Source organism: Staurois parvus, unplaced genomic scaffold (assembly GCF_062004578.1).
Source record: "Staurois parvus isolate SC_StPar_1 unplaced genomic scaffold, SC_StPar_1.0 ptg000212l, whole genome shotgun sequence".
Taxonomy (NCBI): domain Eukaryota; kingdom Metazoa; phylum Chordata; class Amphibia; order Anura; family Ranidae; genus Staurois; species Staurois parvus.
The window spans coordinates 1,071,901-1,082,614 of record NW_028318008.1 but is presented as its reverse complement, the minus strand read 5'-3'; the positions used below and the strand labels follow the sequence as shown (position 1 = coordinate 1,082,614).

The following is a 10,714-nucleotide window of genomic DNA, read 5'->3' as shown; positions in this document are numbered from 1 at the left end:
GAAGGAACCCTGATCTAGAACCATAGAACAACCTGAATATTACCCTAAATCTGAACCCAAGGTAATACATTTATTGGACATGTGTCTTCTTGAATCTTGGTGTGCTTTGGGTGTCATCTTGGCCCCTCCCACAGCTCTGGCCTGCACAGGATATGTTCTGCATAGTGATGATGTCACTCATACTTTTCACAAAGTAATATCTGGGTTTGGAAAAGCACTTGGTAAACAAAGTGCATTTATACTCTTTCTGGCCTTTATTACCTCCCTGCTGCAGCATTGGCCGGATGCTGCAGCTTTTCTCCGCCGGCTCTAAGCCTGAGAACTGAGAGATCACATGACTGATAATCACTTGGAGCTGAGCTCTCTGGAGCACTGGGATGGGAAAGTGGTGGGAGTGGCTAGCTCAGCCTCGCGCTGAGAGTCTTAACCAGCTGCTGATCAGGCATATGAGTGGATCCCAACATTATTGTCAGGATCCTTCCAGAGCCTGGATCAGTTCTGTGAAGTCAGCTGTCTTGGTCACAGGAGAGTGCGTGTAAATACACCCCTGTGACCAACAACAGAATAATGGCCAAGAGAGCTTTACTTCTCTTTGAGGTAAAATAGCTACAAATGGTGATGAAACCAAAGACATGGAATAAACACTGAATGTACGATGCATTTCCAGGATTCAATTGTAACTTTATTGGTATATTACGGAAGATTGATTAGAAAATATATAACTCATCCTAATTGTGGACCATCCATAGTGAAAATCCTTCACAAACAGATGAAATATCAAAAAGTCAAATAACAGAAGACAATGTGGTCTAAGGTTTCCTCTTCACATAAGTCAGATTTGTATCATTCCAATCTCCGTTCACCAAATGTCATTATTCAAAAGATGAAAAACTGTGAAAATAAAAAGGAAGAAGTCATCACAATCTTGTGTCTACCAAACCGTGGTCACCCTTCAGTAGGTTTTCTGATCTCTTTTCATGGAGATGTAGTCAGATTGGTGGGACACGTTCCTCATCATTCAGTATGTCTCTACCTTGGACAGTGACCAGATTGGAATTGCTGGAGGTCAGGGCAGGGCTTCTCAGCAGAGGATACAAGCATGGGCTGAGGAATCACTGAAGAAGTTTGCCTTCGTCAGAAGATATGAGCTGCATCTACAGCAAGGCAACCATTGCACAAGTAGGTGGAGGTTCTGGTGCAAGTCGGAGAGATCTGCAAATCAAAGGCCACACTATGTACACTATGGATATGCTGGCTACCTGAGGCAGCAATAAACCCAAAAACGTCACATGACACCTTACCAATCACATGTGGCCGCTGTATTCATTTTTTTAGGCTTTTTCCCTCTGCTTGTACCTGGTGATCTGGCCGGTAGCATCCCTCCTGTATTAGAGCGCACCCACTCTGGATGAAGGAGCACAGGGAAAATCTTTGGACAGCAGCATTGTCAGTCTGGGGGGAGGGGAGTGTTAGATGGACTAGCAGATTTAGATACACTAACACATTGAAGCCAAACTCCGGTTCACACTTTAAAATCCATTACAGGAACCGTTTTCTTTCGTTTTGGGATTAAGGTTTTACATGAATATATAAAAGCAGATCATTGTAAGCACCCTGGTCAGTTATAAATGGTTTGTCCCATCCCTCTAACTGCTACATCTGCAGGACAGATTGTTCTGTTGAAAAACAGCAGACACTGTAGCTGGATAACCAGGTGGAAATTGAAGAAAGAAAGCCTAAAGAAAAAAAAAGAAAAAAAAACAGAAATGAATGCAGCCATCACATTGAAGAATTGGTAAGCTGCAATATAATTGTTTGCTCTTGGTTTAATGGCGCTTTCATCTAATTGTGATCTTCCTGATGGCGCTTTCATCTAATTGTGATCTTCCTGATGGCGCTTTCATCTAATTGTGATCTTCCTGATGGCACTTTCATCGCATTGTGATCTTCCTGATGGCGCTTTCATCGCATTGTGATCTTCCTGATGGCGCTTTCATCGCATTGTGATCTTCCTGATGGCGCTTTCATCGCATTGTGATCTTCCTGATGGCGCTTTCATCGCATTGTGATCTTCCCGATGGCGCTTTCATCTAATTGTGATCTTCCTGATGGCGCTTTCATCGCATTGTGATCTTCCTGATGGCGCTTTCATCTAATTGTGATCTTCCCGATGGCGCTTTCATCTAATTGTGATCTTCCTGATGGCACTTTCATCGCATTGTGATCTTCCTGATGGCGCTTTCATCGCATTGTGATTTTCCTGATGGTGCTTTCATCTAATTGTGATCTTCCTGATGGCGCTTTCATCTAATTGTGATCTTCCTGATGGCGCTTTCATCTAATTGTGATCTTCCTGATGGCGCTTTCATCGCATTGTGGTCTTCCTGATGGCGCTTTCATCGCATTGTGATCTTCCTGATGGCGCTTTCATCGCATTGTGGTCTTCCTGATGGCGCTTTCATCGCATTGTGGTCTTCCTGATGGCGCTAGCAGCTGAGCACTCTTCCACTTACAGCACATGAAGTAATGTCTCTGTGAATGCTCAGCTAGGTCACCAAGGGCAGTAGACACACAAACCACCTTTACCCAAGTAGCAGAGACCTTCATTGGTGGGAGCCAGTGGTATCTTATGGGAAATAACTGCCCCCATGACAAACCTTGGAATGTGTTTCCATTGGCATGGATCCTCTGGGGAGGAAATTTGGGATCTCCATCGAGCAGGCCTTGACATGTTCCCGTAACAGAGACTCACTTCTCAGACATTTCCCACACATGGTGCAGGTCAGGCTGCTGCGATCTCTGTGCACCTTTTGATGGGAGGCCAGATGTGAGTTACACACAAAACGCTTCCCACATTCAGAACATTCAAATGGTTTCTCTCCTGTATGAGTTCTCTCGTGTATAATGAGGTCCGGCTTCCGGATAAACGCTTTGCCGCACTGTGCGCACTGAAACGGTTTTATACCGGTGTGAATCTTTTCATGAGTCACCAGATGCGCCTTACATGAAAAGCCCTTCCCGCATTGTGCACATGAAAACGGTCGTTCCCCAGTGTGCCGCCTCTGGTGGATGACCAGACGGGACTTCCGGAAAAAGCCTTTCCCACACTCTGTACATGTCCATGGCCGCGCACCAAAATGGAGCTTCTGGTGCGCCAGGAGGAGGGAGTAGCTGTCAAAGCCTCTCCCACATTCTGAACACACAGCCGGCTCCTCCGCACTGTGGATCTTCTCATGTCTGGAAAGTTCTAGAAAACTAGTGAAATGCTGCTGACAGAAGAGACAACTATACACGTTATTCAGAGAATATTCTGTGCTTTGTGTGTCAGCCGTAGTGGGAATCCTGTCCCGTGCTCGGCTCCTGGAATGGTCTATCTTAGGTGTACTTGTCCTATGGTGATCCTTCTTAGATGTACCAGCCACAGCGGGATCCATGCTGTTCTTACTGTCATTTGTATAAGGATTGCCGACACGTTGCCTGGTACAAGGCCACTTCTTCATGGGGCCAAGATTTCCTTCCTTGTACAATCCAGGGTCCAGAATCCTCACTGTAGTGTCAGAAACGTTTTCTCCATCACAAGATGCAGGGTGGGAGTTATGGGCAGATGGACTGACATCTACATCAGACATCCCAGATTCCTCCCAGGAGTCCGGTTCTTTTTTTATACACGTTATTACAATTTCATCCTCACATACTTCCTCCTTCACACTGCTTTCTTGCCTGGTGCTGAGCACCTCCTCCTTACACAATGTAGGATGGTCTTTCCTAAGATGTCCTTCCCCTGAAGTCTCAAGCTCCTCCTTAATAAAAGATGTAGAGGGGCTGAGATCCCCATGTGAGAAGGGTTCCTCTATGAATGGTACAGTTTTATACTGGGCACCATATCTTGATGTAAAAAGATCAGCATTTGTGAGATTCCCACTTTCAAATGGTCCTTCCATACTGGATAGGCATTGTGTGCGATCTCTGTGTGCCCCAGGGAACTCTTCTCCTCCATCAACAGGACAAGGGGAACATCCGGAAGATGCTGAGGAAGAATTGAAGCTGCAGTGATCCTTGGACACAGTATCACCTGAAGGCAAAAAGAGACATAAGATCAGTAGTGCAGTATGGGCTCTATGGGTGGACCACCTAGGATAAGATCTGTTGTACAGTATGGGCTCTATGGGTGGACCACCTAGGATAAAATCTGTAGTACGGTATGGGCTCTATGGGTGGACCACATAGGATAAGATCTGTAGTACGGTATGGGCTCTATGGGTGGACCACCTAGGATAAGATCTGTAGTACAGTATGGGCTCTATGGGTGGACCACCTAGGATAAGATCTGTAGTACGGTATGGGCTCTATGGGTGGACCACCTAGGATAAGATCTGTAGTACAGTATGGGCTCTATGGGTGGACCACCTAGGATAAGATCTGTAGTACGGTATGGGCTCTATGGGTGGACCACCTAGGATAAGATCTGTAGTACAGTATGGGCTCTATGGGTGGACCACCTAGGATAAGATCTGTAGTACGGTATGGGCTCTATGGGTGGACCACCTAGGATAAGATCTGTAGTACAGTATGGGCTCTATGGGTGGACCACCTAGGATAAGATCTGTAGTGCAGTATGGGCTCTATGGACTGGACCACCTAGGATAAGATCTGTAGTACAGTATGGGCTCTATGGGTGGACCACCTAGAATAAGATCTGTAGTACAGTATGGGCTCTATGGGTGGACCACCTAGGATAAGATCTGTAGTACAGTATGGGCTCTATGGGTGGACCACCTAGGATAAGATCTGTTGTACAGTATGGGCTCTATGGGTGGACCACCTAGGATAAGATCTGTTGTACAGTATGGGCTCTATGGGTGGACCACCTAGGATAAGATCTGTTGTACAGTATGGGCTCTATGGGTGGACCACCTAGGATAAGATCTGTTGTACAGTATGGGCTCTATGGGTGGACCACCTAGGAGAAGATCTGTAGTACAGTATGAGCTCTATGGGTGGACCACATAGGATAAGATCTGTTGTACAGTATGGGCTCTATGGACTGGACCACCTAGGATAAGATCTGTTGTACAGTATGGGCTCTATGGACTGGACCACCTAGGATAAGATCTGTTGTACAGTATGGGCTCTATGGGTGGACCACATAGGATAAGATCTGTTGTACAGTATGGGCTCTATGGGTGGACCACATAGGATAAGATCTGTTGTACAGTATGGGCTCTATGGGTGGACCACATAGGATAAGATCTGTTGTACAGTATGGGCTCTATGGACTGGACCACCTAGGATAAGATCTGTTGTACAGTATGGGCTCTATGGACTGGACCACCTAGGATAAGATCTGTTGTACAGTATGGGCTCTATGGGTGGACCACCTAGGATACGATCTGTTGTACAGTATGGGCTCTATGGGTGGACCACATAGGATAAGATCTGTTGTACAGTATGGGCTCTATGGGTGGACCACCTAGGATAAGATCTGTTGTACAGTATGGGCTCTATGGACTGGACCACCTAGGATAAGATCTGTTCTACAGTATGGGCTCTACGGGTGGACCACCTAGGATACGATCTGTTGTACAGTATGGGCTCTATGGGTGGACCACATAGGATAAGATCTGTTGTACAGTATGGGCTCTATGGGTGGACCACCTAGGATAAGATCTGTTGTACAGTATGGGCTCTACGGGTGGACCACCTAGGATAAGATCTGTTGTACAGTATGGGCTCTATGGGTGGACCACATAGGATAAGATCTGTTGTACAGTATGGGCTCTATGGGTGGACCACATAGGATAAGATCTGTTGTACAGTATGGGCTCTATGGGTGGACCACATAGGATAAGATCTGTTGTACAGTATGGGCTCTATGGGTGGACCACCTAGGATACGATCTGTTGTACAGTATGGGCTCTATGGGTGGACCACATAGGATAAGATCTGTTGTACAGTATGGGCTCTATGGGTGGACCACATAGGATAAGATCTGTTGTACAGTATGGGCTCTATGGGTGGACCACCTAGGATAAGATCTGTTGTACAGTATGGGCTCTATGGGTGGACCACCTAGGATAAGATCTGTTGTACAGTATGGGCTCTATGGGTGGACCACCTAGGATAAGATCTGTGAAGACATGAAGGACAGAAGGTGTGAAGAGTTAGAAACTATGTTCTCTATCCTCCACACATTCACACACTATGCTCTCTATCCTCCATACATTCACACACTATGCTCTCTATCCTCCACACATTCACACACTATGATCTCTATCCTCCATACACATTATGTAATGTCAGAATGTAGAGCAAACAGAGACAAGAGTGACACAAGCAGAACACGATGAGGACCCCACCTACAGGAAAGAGATCAGTGGAGTGGGCTTTAGGAGACACCCTATGGGCCATCTGGTGAGCCTCTACCTCCAGTACTCAGGACTGATGTATAAACCTTAGGGGATAGTGGTTAGGATCTGATGTGATGGGTTAGGGATAGTCGTTAGGGTCTGATGTGAAGGGTTAGGGTCTGATGTGAAGGGTTAGGGTCTGATGTGATGGGTTAGGGTCTGATGTGATGGGTTAGGGTCTGATGTGATGGGTTAGGGTTAGTCGTTAGGGTCTGATGTGATGGGTTAGGGTCTGATGTGATGGGTTAGGGTCTGATGTGATGGGTTAGGGATAGTGGTTAGGATCTGATGTGATGGGCTGGGTTAGTGGTTAGGGTCTGATGTGAAGGGTTAGGGTTGGTGGTTAGGGTCTGATGTGAAGGGTTAGGGTTGGTGGTTAGGGTCTGATGTGATGGGTTAGGGTCTGATGTGATGGGTTAGTGGTTAGGATCTGGTGTGAAGGGTTAGGGTTAGTCGTTAGGGTCTGATGTGAAGGGTTAGGGTCTGATGTGATGGGTTAGGGTCTGATGTGAAGGGTTAGGGTCTGATGTGAAGGGTTAGGGTCTGATGTGAAGGGTTAGGGTCTGATGTGAAGGGTTAGGGTCTGATGTGATGGGTTAGGGTCTGGTGTGAAGGGTTAGGATTAGTGTTTAGGGTCTGATGTGCAGGGTTAGGGTTAGTGGTTAGGGTCTGATGTGAAGGGTTAGGATTGGTGGTTAGGATCTGATGTGAAGGGTTAGGGTTAGTGGTTAGGGTCTGATATGCAGGGTTAGGGTTAGTGGTTAGGGTCTGATATGCAGGGTTAGGGTTGGTGGTTAGGGTCTGATGTGAACGGTTAGTAGTTAGGGTCTGATGTGAAGGGTTAGGGTCTGATGTGATGGGTTAGGGTCTGATGTGATGGGTTAGGGTCTGATGTGATGGGTTAGGGTCTGATGTGATGGGTTAGGGTCTGATGTGATGGGTTAGGGTCTGATGTGATGGGTTAGTGGTTAGGGTCTGATGTGATGGGTTAGGATTGGTGGTTAGGATCTGATGTGAAGGGTTAGGGTTAGTGGTTAGGGTCTGATATGCAGGGTTAGTAGTTAGGGTCTGATGTGAAGGGTTAGGGTCTGCTGTGATGGGTTAGGGTTAGTGTCTGATGTGATGGGTTAGGGTTGGTGGTTAGGGTCTGATGTGATGGGTTAGGGTTAGTGGTTAGGGTCTGATGTGATGGGTTAGGGTCTGATGTGATGGGTTAGGGTCTGATGTGATGGGTTAGGGTCTGATGTGATGGGTTAGTGGTTAGGGTCTGCTGTGATGGGTTAGGGTTGGTGGTTAGGGTCTGATGTGAAGGGTTAAGGTTGGTGGTTAGGGTCTGATGTGAAGGGTTAGGGTTGGTGGTTAGGGTCTGATGTGAAGGGTTAGGGTTAGTGGTTAGGGTCTGATGTGATGGGTTAGGGTTAGTGGTTAGGGTCTGATGTGAAGGGTTAGGGTTGGTGGTTAGGGTCTGATGTGAAGGGTTAGTGGTTAGGGTCTGATGTGAAGGGTCAGGGTTGGTGTTTAGGGTTGGTGGTTAGGGTCTGATGTGATGGGTTAGTGGTTAGGGTCTGATGTGAAGGGTCAGGGTTGGTGTTTAGGGTTGGTGGTTAGGGTCTGATGTGATGGGTTAGGGTTAGTGTTTAGGGTTGGTGGTTAGGGTCTGATGTGATGGGTTAGGGTTAGTGTTTAGGGTTGGTGGTTAGGGTCTGATGTGAAGGGTTAAGGTTGGTGGTTAGGGTCTGATGTGAAGGGTTAGGGTTGGTGGTTAGGGTCTGATGTGATGGGTTAGGGTTAGTGTTTAGGGTTGGTGGTTAGGGTCTGATGTGATGGGTTAGTGGTTAGGGTCTGATGTGAAGGGTCAGGGTTGGTGTTTAGGGTTGGTGGTTAGGGTCTGATGTGATGGGTTAGGGTTAGTGTTTAGGGTTGGTGGTTAGGGTCTGATGTGATGGGTTAGGGTTAGTGTTTAGGGTTGGTGGTTAGGGTCTGATGTGAAGGGTTAGGGTTGGTGGTTAGGGTCTGATGTGATGGGTCAGGGTTGGTGTTTAGGGTTGGTGGTTAGGGTCTGATGTGAAGGGTCAGGGTTGGTGTTTAGGGTTGGTGGTTAGGGTCTGATGTGAAGGGTCAGGGTTGGTGTTTAGGGTTGGTGGTTAGGGTCTGATGTGATGGGTTAGGGTTAGTGTTTAGGGTTGGTGGTTAGGGTCTGATGTGATGGGTTAGGGTTAGTGTTTAGGGTTGGTGGTTAGGGTCTGATGTGAAGGGTTAAGGTTGGTGGTTAGGGTCTGATGTGAAGGGTTAGGGTTGGTGGTTAGGGTCTGATGTGATGGGTCAGGGTTGGTGTTTAGGGTTGGTGGTTAGGGTCTGATGTGAAGGGTCAGGGTTGGTGTTTAGGGTTGGTGGTTAGGGTCTGATGTGAAGGGTCAGGGTTGGTGTTTAGGGTTGGTGGTTAGGGTCTGATGTGAAGGGTCAGGGTTGGTGTTTAGGGTTGGTGGTTAGGGTCTGATGTGATGGGTTAGGGTTAGTGTTTAGGGTTGGTGGTTAGGGTCTGATGTGAAGGGTTAGTGGTTAGGGTCTGATGTGATGGGTTAGGGTTAGTGTTTAGGGTTAGTGATTAGGGTCTGATGTGATGGGTCAGGGTTGGTGTTTAGGGTTGGTGGTTAGGGTCTGATGTGATGGGTCAGGGTTAGTGTTTAGGGTTAGTGATTAGGGTCTGATGTGATGGGTCAGGGTTGGTGTTTAGGGTTAGTGGTTAGGGTCTGATGTGATGGGTTAGGGTTAGTGGTTTGGATCTGATGTGCAGGATAGACTAGCTGGCCTAAATATTTCAACAGATACTGAAACAAGAGTGTAAGCTCTGTTGGTAAAGCGCAGAGGAATACACAGGAGATAGCTGGACAAGGATGGAGTTACTCCATTCTGACTACCCATAGGACTGGGTGGGGGTGCAGAGCACATACATGGGCCTGGCCAGGGCTCGGATCTGACTGTCCATAGGACTGGATGGGGGTGCAGAGCACATACATGGGCCTGGCCAGGGCTCGGATCTGACTGTCCATAGGACTGGATGGGGGTGCAGAGCACATACATGGGCCTGGCCAGGGCTCGGATCTGACTACCCATAGGACAGGATGGGGGTGTGAAGCCCGATGGGTGGAAGATGGTGCCGGGGACTACACTATAACTGCACCAATACAGAATTCCATGTGAATATTTCTGGGATTGTGGTGATCCTTTTCTTGTAGATGAGGGACAAAATATAACTGCTACTCCAAACATATAAAAATGACACAATAAACCTCATCCTACCATGTGACAGAAGGGGGCGCTGACAAGTCACTTCATTTTGGGCATCAAAAGATCCCTAGAAAGATACAAAGAGTCATGAATAGGATGAATGACATTGAAGATGGCATCCATCCATTACACACAATGATACATCCCATCACTCCCATCCATCCATCACACACAATGATACATCCCATCACTCCCATCCATCCATTACACACAATGATACATCCCATCACTCCAATCTATCCATTACACACAATGATACATCCCATCACTCCAATCTATCCATTACACACAATGATATATCCCATCACTCCCATCCATCCATCACACACAATGATATATCCCATCACTCCCATCCATCCATCACACACAATGATATCCCATCACTCCCATCCATCCATCACACACAATGATATATCCCATCACTCCCATCCATCCATCACACACAATGATATATCCCATCACTCCCATCCATCCATCACACACAATGATACATCCCATCCATCCATCCATTACACACAATGATACATCCCATCACTCCCATCTATCCATCACACACAATGATACATCCCATCACTCCCATCTATCCATCCATTACACACAATGATATATCCCATCACTCCCATCCATCCATCACACACAATGATACATCCCATCACTCCCATCCATCCATCACACACAATGATATATCCCATCACTCCCATCCATTACACACGATACATCCCATGACTCCCATCTATCCATCACACACAATGATACATCCCATCACTCCCATCTATCCATCCATTACACACAATGATACATCCCATCACTCCCATCCATCCATCACACACAATGATACATCACTCCCAGCCATCCATCCATCCATCCATCCAATACACACAATGATACATCCCATCACTCCCATCCATCCATCCATTACACACAATGATACATCACTCCCATCCATCCATCCATCCATTACACACAATGATACATCCCATCACTCCCATCCATCCATCCATCCATTACACACAATGATA

The 10,714-nt window shown here is 46.9% G+C and overlaps 1 protein-coding gene across 1 annotated transcript in view; it reads right to left on the bottom strand.

Moving 5' to 3' along the window:
* Positions 1-660: 660 nt before the first annotated feature.
* The window catches only part of LOC149461032 (gastrula zinc finger protein XlCGF48.2-like), a 15,757-nt gene continuing 5,703 nt past the window's right edge, over positions 661-10,714 (bottom strand). The window contains exons 4-5 of the mRNA XM_089678931.1: positions 9,708-9,762; positions 661-4,072 (exon numbers count right to left, since the gene is read on the bottom strand). Of these exons, the coding sequence (XP_089535057.1) occupies positions 2,628-4,072; positions 9,708-9,762 (1,500 nt within the window). The 3' untranslated portion in view covers positions 661-2,627. The remainder of the gene's footprint in view (positions 4,073-9,707; positions 9,763-10,714) is intronic.